Genomic DNA, 14,583 nt, shown 5'->3' on the forward strand with positions numbered 1-14,583 from the left:
AAGAGTCACCAAGAACGAGTTACAGCATATACCTGATGACTACGATAATAAGATATTTATTAAAGCAGTGCATTGTAAAATAATATGCCTTTTTCTTTTTAAACAAAAAATACTCTTTTACCACCCTGGACTATGCTAAAACGCAGAGTGCAGGGAACAGTTCTATCGTTTGGCAATACTGATGAGTTAAAAATCAGAAAAGAGTAACTACCATAATCGCTAAGCTGAAAAACACCTACATATATTTCTGTTGCTTACATTATAGTAAGGCATAGTTGGTGAAAGCAATTATAGTTCTTTGTATAACTTAACTTTTATTGTTTAGAAAAAAGCTTATGAACATGTAGAGAGTGAGTGCAAGAACGGGTTCAAACCCTTAAAAAGTTAAAAAAAACTTAATATTAATAAAGATTAAGTAGTCTGTAATAAATTTTAAACTATTGAATCATGTATATGTAAATTAGTTGAGTAAACTATTAAGAAAAATGTTAATTTATATAGGGAAAGAACTGGTCAGGGGAAGTTTTTAAGGATTTTGGAGTGCTACTACCTTGGAAGAATGAATACGCTGGAAGAGATCATTAATTCAAGATCGTTCAGGGCTCCAGTATAGAAGAGTTGTTATATTATCAGCTCTTTCTTTCAATATGAATAAGACTTTTAAGCCTAAAAAGTCTAACATATTGGAAGCGTGCAATTTTTTTTAGTGAAAGTGCTTAAGGGGAGGGGGTTACCTTTAGAGATCATGTGAGAATACTTGAGGACACAAGACCAATTAATGATATAAAATAAGGACATAAGAGGTGACCTATCCACGCTCTTTGTTTATCTTAGGTGTTAATAATTTGACAAGGGGCGTTTTGCCCCTAAGACGGTTGAAAGCTATTAACTTCACAATCCCTTTAAACTTCCACAAAGCTTATTATCATATATCCTTTTTTATTTATAATATAAAGGTAAATTAAAGGATAATATATTATACCCAATTTCGTTTTTTAATAAGCAGTTCTCAAATCTATAAACCCGTAAGAACAACACGACCAAAAAAGAGAAATAAAACTAATAAAAATTAATTTATTTGGTGAACCTAACGCTAATTTAGAGGAACTAATCTAAAACATGAAATTTATAGGTAAATATTAAATTTTATCGATAGTGAGCTATGGAATACTAGCATTAATAATTTTGGATAACTAATTATATAGATATTGTATAAAGTAGGATAAGGCTCCCTGCCTTAGATGGGAACTTGATAGCCTCGGACGCAATGTATAGCCGTGGTGCTGGCCGATGTCTCAAGGGGGTCTCGGTCTAGGGCCACCTCTCCTGGTGGTGACTCTGGAGGGTTTCTATCCTTTTAGGCTCTACGCCTCTGCAACACCTCACTGTCCAGGGGCAGTCATGAAACTTTACTTTCTTCGGGAGGGTAGCACTGGTGAACACTTGTGCCCTAACCCCTTGTGTGGCGCTAAATATCCTTACAAGACTTAAAAAAAGTGGAGAAGTAAGACAATTTGTGGATGTCCCTGTGCGCCTGTAGTTATTTTTGTGAAAGTAACAATGTAATTACTGCCCACGCGCAGGATGTTAAGTGACACTATTTACATTTATGGAACTGAAATTTTAAACTTACGCACATAGTTCAAATCGCATCTCTCGGAAATCACTTTTATTTTCAGGAAATGATTATTTATAAGTTGGACTAAAAAAGGCTGTTTACAATATGGAACCGTGATGTATAGGGACCCCCCTTGGTGCTACTGCCCCTGTTGACTAGTCGATTGGCTACTGCCTTTATTCGTTTCCTTATTATTTTTATAATTAAAATTAAAAATTTTTTTTACCCATTTTTTTTTCTCTACAAAAAATGTATTTTTAACAGTTTTCACCAGACTTCTCTTTAAAATCTTATTTTTTTTTGGCATGTTTATATTTGACTACCTTGGTAAATATTCTTCTTCATGATATTACTAAAGTTTATTTATATATTTATCTATTTTTTATTATTATTAATAGTTTTTTATATTAATATAATCAAAATACCATTACTTATTCTCTTTTACACTCATGCGTCCCAATTCTACAAATAGCGTCCAAAAGAACTTACTGCCACTTTGTTAACCTCGAATGCAGAACACTTAAAAGTAGCTAAAAGTTTAAACTATGGGAGTACGGTCATTTTTAGAAGAAAAAGATTTTCGAAAATTTTCCTAGATGAAAGAAAGCTATTGAGTCCAAATCTAACCCATATTTCGCTCTCCAAATAATGGAACCAGAAGCGTATATAATAGACATATTAGAGGATAGCGATATAACAAGTCATATGTTATTTCTATTAAAAAAGTTAACCATAATATAGTAAAAAATTTGTATAAAAAAAATAGTATTCTCAATATCTGACAACTGCTATAAATTTAAGAAGAGATTTAGACTGAGATAATACTACTAATAAAGGTAGCAAAAATGATAGTTTTAATGATAATAATGACCTTACCACTACTAATAGTATATCGCTAATAACATATCTAATATACAAATATAAATTAGTATATCGCCCGTTACCGTACGCTATAAGAACGGTGGAGCAAACTGTACTAAATTAAAATAATTACTTCATAGAGATCTTTCAGGTACTGAAATGGAAGCGTGGATTAGAATATTTATACACCTGGTGAGGAAGACCTCAACGTTCAATTTTTTTTTAGATTTATATAATTTTAAGTATTACACTAATTGCCACCCTTCCAAGAAGGGCTCAAGGTTGTTTTTGCGGTATTACTTTCTTTAAAATGAAGCAGAGTTTATTAATTAGACCTAAAAAATCAGGATTTTCACCCCACTAAGGTTATTAGAATTAGGGTATGATTACACAGAACCCCTTTGCCCCTCGTCATATCTGAGCACGGAAGTACTATATTTAAAGTCGAAAAACACGTGATGACTTCGTTTCTCTGAGCCTTAAAAAAAAAAAAGAAGAATTGGGGTAGTGCTTCGCTGCCAATTATGTAGACAACACAAAAATTCTCCATTCGCGATATAAATGTGCTAAATGTGCGCTAAACAGAGATTTTAAATCCTGCCCTAAGCCTAGAGATGATAAACCGAAGTTTATCAACTGCCTAAATGAGCACTCTGCAAACTTTAGAGGTTTGTATTACCCTAAAATCGGGCCGTTTAGAAGCCTTAGCTGTACTACTATCTCTATATACTCTGACACGTGAAAACGTGGTATCTCCTGGGGGTTGGTTCAAGAAATAACTACCAAACTTACTCAACTTTCAACTCGTCTCAATGATTTCATCATTAAACGAATAGCACCCTTTAATTGGAGCGTCTTTGGAGTTCCAATGGTATACTGGATAAAAAATGGGAGCTCTAGAATTTGACCAAAAGGATGAATCTCGACCTTACTTTAATATCAGGTGTCCCACTTGAACACAACAAAAAGATTAATTCACCAAACTACTTACATATTAACAATACCGTAAAAAAAACATAGGAGATGGAAGCTTACTTATCCCTATTAAGCGACATATAAAGCACTACTTAATAAAGGCTACAGTGTGTGCATCACATCAGAAAACTTGGTCAGTAAATATAATTTCCTGTTATAAGTTGCCCAGAATGGGGCTATTGAAGGGAGATTAAAAAAAATCTTCTACGATCCTATTCTAGTAATTGTTTGTGAAAACCTAAAAACCAACACTCTTCGTGGTACGGCAGATGTGACAATCCGAATGGCAAGTTTTTAGAACGCTGGGTAAAAAATAATAGGGTTTCTATTCTGCCCTCTTTAAAACTACATATCGCTCAACTAGAGGCTACCTTAATATATTTGACATAGCTTTACTAAAGATCATATTGGTTCCTGTATGCAACTATAAATTATCAACAGACTATGATCCATAGTATTGTTAAGTAGAGATTTAAGTCGGCCAACAAAGAGAGTAGTCTAAAGGGAATCTTTTTAAGAACACAGTAGTAAATAATTTTTTTTACCGTTTGTAATCCTTCCTTTTCCTTTAAAAATGATTCGCTGTTCTTTTTATTTGAAGAACACGGTAATTTAACTTTAAAAATTTATTAAATACTCATAAAATTGTTTTAAACTTCAAATACGTTTACTCACCTTGAGGTGTTAGTAAACGTAGGTAATTAAAAAAATATTAGAAAAGACATGCTCATTGTAATAAGTTAGCCTTTAACAAAATAAGTAATGCGATTAAGTGTGAACTAAATGCCTTTTGTAACAAGCTTTGCGTATGTCATCCGATAACTTAACATAGATAACTGCCAAAACTTTTAAAAACTCGCAAGAGTAATTGATATACCTCTTTACTACCAATAAGGGAGAAATAATTCTTTCAATCGAGAAAAGGTCAATATATTTACATCTCCTCAGTGTCCGCTCTATGCTATTCTTAGTAAAAAGAAAAAATACTACGTATATAACCAAATATAATTTTCAAGTGTTTACGATTGAAAAGGAAGTCTCTGACTGAAATCAATAGATTTAATATTAAAAAAAGTAGGTGCCCTGGTGGTATATCGAATTAATGCTTAAATATCTTTAACCAGCGGCAAATTGTGTACTTTTCCTATTTTCTACAATGTTACTTCCCACATATTGAATTTAACCTGAAGTTGTTCTTATATAAAAAAGTAACCGTACCAGCAGCTATTCTAAAGACTATCGACCGATTAGTTAACTTTCTTGTGTTTATGAAATTATTGAAACCGTAATCTTCTCTAGCTTCAAATTTTACAATCTTCTTCCCTCACAGCAATTTGGTTATTAAATAGGGCACTCAGATACACAGTAAATTTTAAGGAATTGTGGAGAATAGCACTAAAGCCTTTAATTACAAAAAGCTTATAGTCATAGTTTCTTATAATATCGGGATAGTTTGTGATATAGCCTGCCACGAAGGACTTACGTAAAAATTAGATTATACACGAGTTGCAAAAATGTGTTGCATTCATTCTTTTTAACGGGTCATCTGTTTCACGAACATAAGAAAAACTTGTCTGCTCTCAGTTCCTTAGAGCTCTTGTCACTCAGGGCACATTATTGTCAACTTTATTATTTTCCTATATATATGCTGTATATTTTTTCTCCTATCAACAAAGTTTCCTTAATTCCAAAACCTGATAGCTTGCCATCTATTGTAAAATCAAAACCACCTACATTGGGTGGTGCGGACTAAAATGTCTTACAAGCTCTACTCAAGAGAAGGAAAGCAGGGAATAATTAAAGTTTTAACGCTATCGCAAAAAATTCATCCCTTATGCACATAGACAAAATACCTTGACGTTATTATTGGCTCCAGATATAACTGGAAACCTTACATAGAATATTTTAAAAAAAATTAGGAATTTAACTTCTTTCTTACACCCTCATATACTTAAGAGAAGCCAATTACTTAAAATAACGAGTTGCCCAACCGTCGCGTGGTCTTTCCGCTCAGCTTTTCATATTGACAGAGTCCAGATTCCTTTAAACAACCTCCTTGGAGTGTGGCACCTTGATTTTTTCGAAACTTTTAATTGCATCGTGAAGTGAGATCAAATCATTTTTCTTTACCTTAACAAACATTTACGAAATGTTTTTATCCAAACAATTTTGTACTACATCCCCACCCAACTCCTAAGCTAAAGACGGCCTAATAACTTTTTTATTTAAACTTAGAAATGTGTGTACCAGAGCGGTTATAGAAAAACTACAAGCTTATATAATTATATAAAAAAACGTTAAAAAAAGGGAAAGACGGTAAACGTTTAAAATGCGACTCTTTTTTTCGGTCTAAATGAAGATTATATAACCTCGTCATCATAAATCTACATTTACTGAGGGAAAGTGCACTGGCGAAATGCGTTTCAACGTGTCCGATCTGAGAAGTCAAATCTTCAAAATCTTAATTAGTCTTCGGTGGGTGACCAAAAGTATGACCACGCCTCACTTTCCCCTAGGAAATTCGGAACATTCATGATGCTCCTCCTGAGACGTATGGACGCTTAAATTGCGCCTAAATCAAGACTAAGCTGCACTCGACTTATCGCAAAAATAGTTAATAGTACATTCACTCTGTCACATATATAAAACCACAAGTTGCTTTTCTATGTCACGCGCACCGGTTTACGAGTCCGTTACTACATGATCACTCATTACTTTTTTAAATCGCAGCTCGTTGTCCCCCTCCTTTCCTTGAGTCACGGGGATTAGGTACCTAAGCACTTTCATTGTTAAAGCTTTCATTATTAAACCTATATTGACCATGGTACTTTTATCCTTTTGAGTTAACTTAAATTCTTGCAATAATATTAGCGACATTCGCTAATAAGACTACTTAAAAACTTCTTTTCATGAACTCCAGCAGCTAGTTTCAATAGTGTATCTATGTTTCATGGTATCCAAACCATCCCTTTAAGCGACGAAGACCGATTTTTACTTCTAAGCGGTACTATAATGAATTGGTTGACTTTTGGCAGACTAATAAGTGGACACTTAGTTGGTTTTAGATTTGCTGAGGAGATTTTGAGATTACAAGATCTAGAACTTTTTTCCAAGTTACTGAAATGTCCTTTAACTAAAGCTAAGTCCATTCTATCAGAATTGAAAGAATATTTTCTTAGAGAAACTTTTAACAAGAGAAGTACCTTTTTTTCTTTTATTTGTGTTATAGTTTCTTATTAATTTATTAGTTACTTGTCGTTTATATACACTGTCCCATCTTAAAAAGAAAGAGAAATCTTTAAAACCAATTTCAACCTTTATTTCGGGATTAGATAGGTATTTTCCACTAACATATATTTTAGATTTAAGTTGCGCTTTTAACGCTTTTTCTTCCATCCCTTTAGAATTCTTTATTTTCATATCGAGGGTTCCAACGAACTTTTAGGAGGTAGCTTTCGAACATTTACGTTTACATCTACTATACTTACTATTTAAGTCTTCTAGTAGCAATTTTATTATCGACCCTAATTCTAGTATATATCAGGCGTTCCAAGAGGATGTGTAACGGAAATCTATGGGGCGCCGGGCACTGGGAAAACCCAGTTAGGTTTTTGCCTACAAAAGTTATTAAGAATTTATATTAAAACTTGTGTCAAACTAGTAATTTTTTGCTCTTTTGTATAGCCTACCTTCTATCCTCTTTCTAATAGACAATCCTTTTTCTTCTTATGTATAAGATGATCATTATTTAATTTTTAGTTTTTGTTCAAGTTATAATTTTCTTTAAAAGCTCTTATATGCTCTTTACAAAGTTAATGCATGTATTTTCTTTACCTTCTATCTTAAACTTTCTTACTATATATTTTCTCGTAGCTAAACAACTCTGTTTGAGCGTGAGTATTCCTACAGAGCTCGGTGGGATTGGCGGAGAAGCAATTTTCGTGGACACGGAAGGGAGCTTTGTCGTAAGCAGGTTTGCCCTTTTCAACACTTCTGTTTTAGACAAGCGCATTGTTTAAAGTTGAGGTTGCAAACCAAGCCTGACAAGTTACTAAGTATATACCGTCTTAGTATTTGGACGGTGTCGCTATCTGACTGCCCATCATTTTCCTTATTTGGCCAACTATATGTGGTTTCCTTATCCTTATAGAGTCGCTGAGCAGTTTGAGCATATGAAAGTCGAATTGCTTTATTCGCGCGGTAAACTTTCGGACGAGTCATCTTGGACTACGTATACTCTGGAGAAAGCCTTGAGCAGGATTCACTTTTATCGCATCCTTTCTTCCAAAGATCTCTTGGAAGTCGTTGCTAAAATCAAAATACTGTGCGACCAGATCCCTACTACAAAGTTTAAACCCATAAACTTACCTTAAGGCTTTGCTGCGATTTTATCTTTTGCAAAACCATATCTGCTTTCACTTTTGTTTCTTATGTTTAGCTATTTCTTAACTAAATCGTATCATACTTTTATAATCACGCTGGCAGGCTGATAGTAATAGATAGTATAGCCTTTCATTTTCGTTGTAGCCCTCCCGATGCCATGAACTTGCGCAACTCTCGGTTATACCAAAAACGCAGTTGTTGATAAATACCTCAAAGTTGAGATATTATACTTTCTAGGCTGGGAAGACTTGCTCTCGATCTCGCGAATTTGGCTCACCAGTACGAATTGGCAGTGGTCGTCGTAAACCACGTTACCACCAACGGTTGCTGTTTTAGAGTTTATGCTTTAGTGCACGTTCCAATTTCTTATGTCCTTTAGTTCGAACTTCAGATCGTTCCCGCGAGGGATTAACACCAGCGCTGGGAGACATGTGGTGCCACACAAGCTCGGTGCAGATCAGGTGTTCGGTTAAAGTTTTAGTTAAGTAGCATAAAACATTAAAGTTGCTTGTTCAGCTTGCAAAGATTTAGCTCTCTGATGGACGGAGGCAAGTGTTATGTATACTTGTTGCTACCGTAGTAACGGCTAGAAAATATCCTACCAACGCCTACTAAGATGCTTCCTTTTCATTATTTTTAAGATATTTTGTTTTATTTACTACTAGATAGTTTTCAAGCAACGCTGGAAAAATGTCCCTTTCTTACTAAAAATTATTGTTTATACAAAATAACCGAGCGAGGCTTGAGGTTTAGAGCCCCTTTTCCCGATTAACAAAGTTTTTTAAATGTGTTAACAGGGACTGGAACTTTAAATCTTCGTCGACTGTTGAAGGAAGCTCTCAAAAAAAGTTGAAAGTTGATCTAAAAAAAGATATTGACCAAAAATCTAAAGTCATCGCTAATGACTTGTGAAAGCAAGTCTAGAATACTAGTAATCCTATAAGGTTGATTTTTTTTAAATTTTCCTCGTCAATAATAAACTTCCACTTCGACTACTCGTCGTAAGTCCCGAATCACTTGTACTACAGATTTAAGGCCTTGCTCCTTTTTGAAACTTTATATAGTAAACGGATTTAAGTAACCAATCACTTTAACGCCCTAAAAATTGTAGTAAAATAATAAAGATAGCTCTTCTATTAATAAAGCAAAATATTTATTTATTGCCAAGTCCCTATCTGCTTTCAGTGGGGTAGAGTGAATTAACAATAACTTGGCGTTTTAAGCTCTTAAACTCTTTACTTGCGACCTTCAAAAGTTCAATGAGCTTCTCCGTTACCACCAAAAAAACTTAAGGTTACAACGATTAAGATTAAAGAGATTAAGAACCTCTTCACCGGTAGCATTCTTATTTTTTTCCCAGAGATAACGCACTTTTCGTTTCGAATATTCTCTAAGCGGGACAATAAACAATAAAATAAAATACTGAGCAATACTACCTCCTTCTAAAAGGATGGGAATGTACCTAAAGTTATAACTGGAAAATTTGCAGCACTCTCTGTACATTTGCCTAAATAATTGCAACGAACTTTTAACGGCCGACATGACCATATTTCAACTTTTTTTCTAGCTTCTGACAACCATCGAATTTAGTTAAGAGCCAGAACAAAAGAACGCAACAGCTGCTCGTGTTAAGTTGCCTCCAACCCTCGTTAAATTAGAATATGGTGTTAAATATTGTTTTCGCTAGTCCTAATTCCTTCAAAGCAGTCTCCCGTCTGGCTAACGGTGGTAAAATTTGTACACGACTACTTATCATTAGGCAAAATAACAAAATTTGTAATTTTCTTTTCCACAACTCATAATAATTTACCATTTCCTGCTCAAAAAAACATAAATTCGACTACTACGAATTTATATAGTCAATATGAACCAAAGGGTTATAAATGAAGAAATGCAGTATTAACCAGCTTAACCTTACGCCTGTACAAATTGAACATGCTCAATTTTATAGTTACTAGCTCTGAGATAAACCACAGAAGCTATTAAAAGAAGTTTTTTTTTAAAAACCGCGCGATTGAGTTTAATTACTAAACAAAATGTAATCTTCAAGTTTATTTACAGAACCTTACCTTTTCATCGTTTCAGATGTTTTCAAATATATTAGTAAGCAAAATACATGAAAGAAGGAATTGAATACAAAGAAGAGCTAACAGATGAAACAATGATTCACTGTTTTGTGCATATACATAGAGAGCGTTTCGTATAACTAATGACTGATTTATTGCAGTCTTTAACGGCACATGCTGTCTTAAAAAACAATTTGGTATTAAATTGTTTTATTAAGATAAACCAGCAACTACATTTGAGTTTACGACGCAATTTTGTTCAGTCACTTCGCTTAAAACCTACTAAATAAATTATTTTGCCTATGAACCCCCTATTTAGTCTTTGTTCTACATTGCTTTTAGTTTTAGAAAAAGCATTATCTAAACTCAAGGACGTAGGCGTATACCGAAGAAATATAATATAAATATAAAGACACAATTATTGAACATTTTTGAAACCCTAAACACAAAAGAGCAAATACAATTTTTATTTACATCTCCAACAAAAGTCAATTTAGTATAGTAAAAATGGTGGTTGACACAGGCAGTAAAAGAATTGCCGGCGTCATAGTTAGGTTACGTTCTATTATTTTTTATGACTTTGCTGGGTACTCGGTAAACTGGAGCGAAAATTGCTTTTTTTTTTTTAGTAAGTACTACCACCTACAAGGAGCCCTTCACAATCTTAAAAAAAATTAAAAACGCAAAATTTCACCAAGGAGTTAAAATATAAATTGTATATGTATATATAGCAATAAATATCGAATGTAAAGATAAAAGATAGAAAAAAAGGATACACCCGAACTCTTCTCTAAATCCCTAGGTCACAAATGCCGTCAGCTTTAATAAAAAATTAAATTTTAATTCGCTTAGTCCGTGTTTATTTTTGGCCCTAGGGTAGCATTAACAACTAAGAAGGTTAGAACAAAAAGGCGAGAATTACTTTATTATGGGCAATTAGGCCATCTGTCAAGTAATTTAAAGATACATCAACTAAACCACCTCAAAATAAAATTAAGAAAAAATATACGTGAGCAAGAGGAAGAAGCAAAACGAGCTAAATTTTTATTGAGCTCCACGAGTAAAATATACTCTGGACACGAAATTAATCATCACAATAAGGATTATGTGATAGCAATTATTGTTCTATGGGTAGTTATCATCTAACTCCGTTAATGTACCTTTCCAAAAGTTTACAAAAGCATTTTCGTTTATGTATATTTGTTTGGATTAAATTTAAGATTCTTGAATAATGTTTAATTTGTTCCGTTTAAAAGATAAAGACAGAGACGATAATTTATTGTAACTGTATATAATAATATTCGTTTAGCATAGCCTCTGTCAAACTATTTAAGAATGCGTTTATTTTATGAAAATTAGTTTATGAAATTTTTATTTGGCTTATTTTTTTTAATTATTATTTTTGTGTGGTTTATTATTGTTTAGATGTATGTGTAATTTTTAACACCCTAAAATACTAATGGGGGGTTCAAAAACCCAGGCACTTTTTATAATTGCCACGTTAACTTTTACGGCTGAACTAAATTTATTACAAAGGTGGAGAGTTAAAATATTTAGATGTGACAGGAAAATAAAATAAGCTTACACGAAAGCACATAGATTGCAGCCTACGCGAACTTAAATCGTGGAAAGTGTATGGGGTTACGCGTAACCCCGGTTTTTATTCTAGTTTTAACGTTTAAATATAAATTTTTTTAATTCATAGAACATATTTAAACGCAACCATCTCACTTAGGCTCGTGTAAAGAAAATTTTGTTTGAATGGAAGTAAATTTTTTCTATCAAATTACTCTTACACCACCCTCGTTTTTGAAGCATGATTAAGCCCTAAGCACATTGTAAATGAACTCGCATGCGGGTAAATAATTTGCGTAAACTAAAAGGAACTTGAAGAGGGAAACGGCATTGCATTAAAAACACTATTTACGGATTTTGGACGTAGATCTTAAAGTCTATTATGGACTCAATATCGCTATCTCGCAGAGGGGACAATGGTAAATGACTGCGGTCTGGTATTTTTAAAAAATTTACTTGCGAAAGGAAGCACAGCTTTCGTTGAATTTTTGTCATGTGGCTTAATTTCCAGCATTGGTTGGGGAGTTCTAACAGCATTTTTTTGATGCGCGAGAGTTGCTGTTTAGTGCCAGTTTCTATCCAGCACACTGTAACGCTTTGTCACTTGTTGAGCAATATTAACTAGATAGTGTTTTTAGCTCCTCAGGCAGGCAGATGGAAAAGTATTGTCTTCACTGCCGTAGTTTGAAGTGTAAGCCATGGTCATAATTTTTAATTTTGGCAACGGTAAGTAATGTAGGTAAGGCAAGAAGGTCTTCACAAAGGGCCTGTTAAATCCTACTCGATCTGTTAAATACCATTAAAATCTTATAGATACAAACAACAATTTGCAGAGCCCGTAAATTGCCCTCGGGAAATAAAGATCTTTTAAAGCAACCGTCTGTTTCAAGCTAATCCCTCCCATTAAGACCATCACTCAGACAGAGCCGAAGGTTGCTTAGAACATCAAATTTGTGGTTCTCAAGGGTTGTTAAGGGCTTATAAGCTGCAATTAGCTACAGTCCCTTGACTGGCTAAGCTAAGGAAACCCAACGGCCGTCCTCCTGATTTTCGAGCAAGTAAAGAATTGGTATTTAGATGAACGAGTTGTTTTACTAGAATAGCTGTATCACGTAATCTCTTTACCAATGTGATGTTATAGAAAAGATGTGCCTCACTTAGATGCAAATAGATTCTTTCATGCAGCGTTAACTCCTGTAGTTCATGTTTTCTGCTCTGAACGCCTTTCGAATTTTTTAAAAGGAGCCAACTATGGCAGCGCAGCACTAAACTATGCTTTCAGCTATTATCAAGCAGAGTAATGTCGAAAATTTGCTAACCTAGCTTCGGTTGTCGGCGCTGAGGAGTTAGCTTTAAACTCATGTAAAGGCGTGCAATATCATTAATAATACAGTAGGGGAACAAAAAGTTTTTAAACGCCGAAGTACCGCCTGTAAGAATGCATTTTTTTAAAATAATAATAAGCAATATATTGAAATTTTTTATAGTATTATGACAATATTATAATTAATTAGATTTAATTCTTTATTTATTGGATCCCATCGTTTTTTCCATTAAGCTGTGTCTACATATATATAAAGGCAAAACACTTCACTTTTCAAAGTGTCCTTTCTCTACAATGTCAACTTCGAAAAGTGGAAGGGCTTTTAACAGAAATTATTTAAAAGTTCAAGGCCTTATATCTACACAAATGTCCATAATAATTATATATAAGCCAAGTCGCATTCGTGTTAAAAAATTCTTACTTCCATAAATATCATGATTGGTTTAGCCCCTATAGTGGACTATGACTGGACGGCTGCTAATTTTCATAAATTATTTTGTCTTTTTTGCTGAGAGCCCATCTGTGAAATGTTTGAGCAGTCTTAAAAGCTAAAAGGCGTCTTCATACCATGTCATACCAACTTACAGCTTTTTTGTAGTGAAAATCATAGAACGCTTTAGCTTTATTGTTTAACTTAATCATTTGAAATGGAAACAGAAACCTTTATCCTACAAGAAAAATTCAAGGAAAGTATCTACATCACACGCAACCACGGCAATAATCCATGAAACGAAGTAGACAATGATATAATTATAATTTCGGTGTTAGACAAACTCTTACAGTGAACTTGTTTTTAATGAACAATTTTTTTATCGGCGCTCAACGGCCATTGTTGATTAGTTTTTTTTCGGTTTGAATGAGGTAGTTCTTTGTTTATTTAGTGTAGGTAGCAATAAAGCTTATTTTGGTTTTTGTATTTTCTGTTTACTGACACTAGTTTTATTCTTATTTTAACGTCGACTTCACTTTGTATTAATATGTTGAAGTCATCAGAAATCACAACTTATAGTTTATAATGCTGAGCTATGTCTACAACTTGTTCTTCTAACTGATCAAGTATGTATACACCTTTTGCTACAAAATTCTATAATTTTATAATATTTTCCCTCTTTGGTAGGCATGGAAAGAACTATACCATTAAATGTTTTTAATTAATTAAAGTTTTATTATATTTGTATACCAAAGACTGTGCTCGTTAGTGCTTCGTCACACTAGTGAGTTCTCAGTTTTATTGTTCTAGTTAGTCCTGCCATATTATCTAGGGTTTATATACTTAGTTTGCTAGCCATGTGTTGGCGACTAATTGGGTTACGAACTACTATTTTGTTAGTTGTTGAAAAATAACCCCAAATCCTGTGCTATTCTAAACTCTAACTCCTTTTGTAAGCGATGAAACTAGTTTCTTGGTGAAAGTATCTATTAATTATGAAATTGTTGCTTGAATTTTTAAAGTTGAGTAACTGATTTCCTTTTTAAGTCTTCGGTTATGGCGAACTTGCCAAAATATACCTTGGCTTGCTTGTCTGTTAGGGAATAGATTGTAAAATCTACACGAATTAATATTTTGCAGTTGATAACGTTTAAATATTATTGTCTTGTCGCTATTGAGAGTTTTTGAGTACCTGCAAACTCAAAGTCATAGGTTTTTCACTTAAAGGCTTACAGGTGTGCCCTCTTTTCGGTTTTTTGTTAGTTGCAATAATGTCCCTGTAACTGAATGTAACAAAGAAATAAAGAGTAGGGGTTGACTTTATTTTAGGTTTGTATCGCTTTTATACATT

At 33.6% G+C, this 14,583-nt stretch overlaps 1 protein-coding gene and 1 long non-coding RNA gene across 5 annotated transcripts; one reads left to right on the plus strand and one right to left on the minus strand.

Annotated features, from left to right (window-relative positions):
- Positions 1-6,148: 6,148 nt before the first annotated feature.
- Positions 6,149-8,933, plus strand: LOC135145435 (DNA repair protein RAD51 homolog 3-like). Of its 4 annotated transcripts, none has more exons than XM_064077545.1 (15): positions 6,149-6,223; positions 6,378-6,458; positions 6,510-6,653; positions 6,703-6,790; positions 6,859-6,902; positions 6,999-7,061; positions 7,328-7,427; positions 7,605-7,802; positions 7,940-8,014; positions 8,075-8,160; positions 8,217-8,298; positions 8,354-8,389; positions 8,507-8,584; positions 8,635-8,781; positions 8,844-8,933. In XM_064077545.1, exons 2-14 carry the CDS (start codon positions 6,398-6,400, stop codon positions 8,747-8,749), a joined length of 1,170 nt encoding a protein of 389 aa, XP_063933615.1. In that variant the 5' UTR covers positions 6,149-6,223; positions 6,378-6,397; the 3' UTR covers positions 8,750-8,781; positions 8,844-8,933. The 4 variants fall into 4 exon arrangements, with proteins under 4 accessions (XP_063933615.1, XP_063933613.1, XP_063933614.1 ...); XM_064077543.1 differs by having other exon boundaries at positions 6,158-6,223; positions 6,326-6,458; XM_064077544.1 differs by having other exon boundaries at positions 6,160-6,223; positions 6,375-6,458.
- A 77-nt stretch (positions 8,934-9,010) lies between these two features.
- On the minus strand, positions 9,011-9,388 carry LOC135145406 (uncharacterized). Its single transcript, XR_010283443.1, has 3 exons — positions 9,300-9,388; positions 9,164-9,227; positions 9,011-9,101 (listed from the first exon to the last, which is right to left on the minus strand). It is a non-coding gene; the product is annotated as an uncharacterized LOC135145406 (long non-coding RNA).
- Positions 9,389-14,583: the final 5,195 nt, after the last annotated feature.

This window comes from Zophobas morio, unplaced genomic scaffold, assembly GCF_036711695.1.
Source record: "Zophobas morio isolate AGI-343-1 ecotype UQ-CSIRO unplaced genomic scaffold, CSIRO_AGI_Zmor_V1 ptg000148l, whole genome shotgun sequence".
Taxonomy (NCBI): Eukaryota; Metazoa; Arthropoda; class Insecta; order Coleoptera; family Tenebrionidae; genus Zophobas; species Zophobas morio.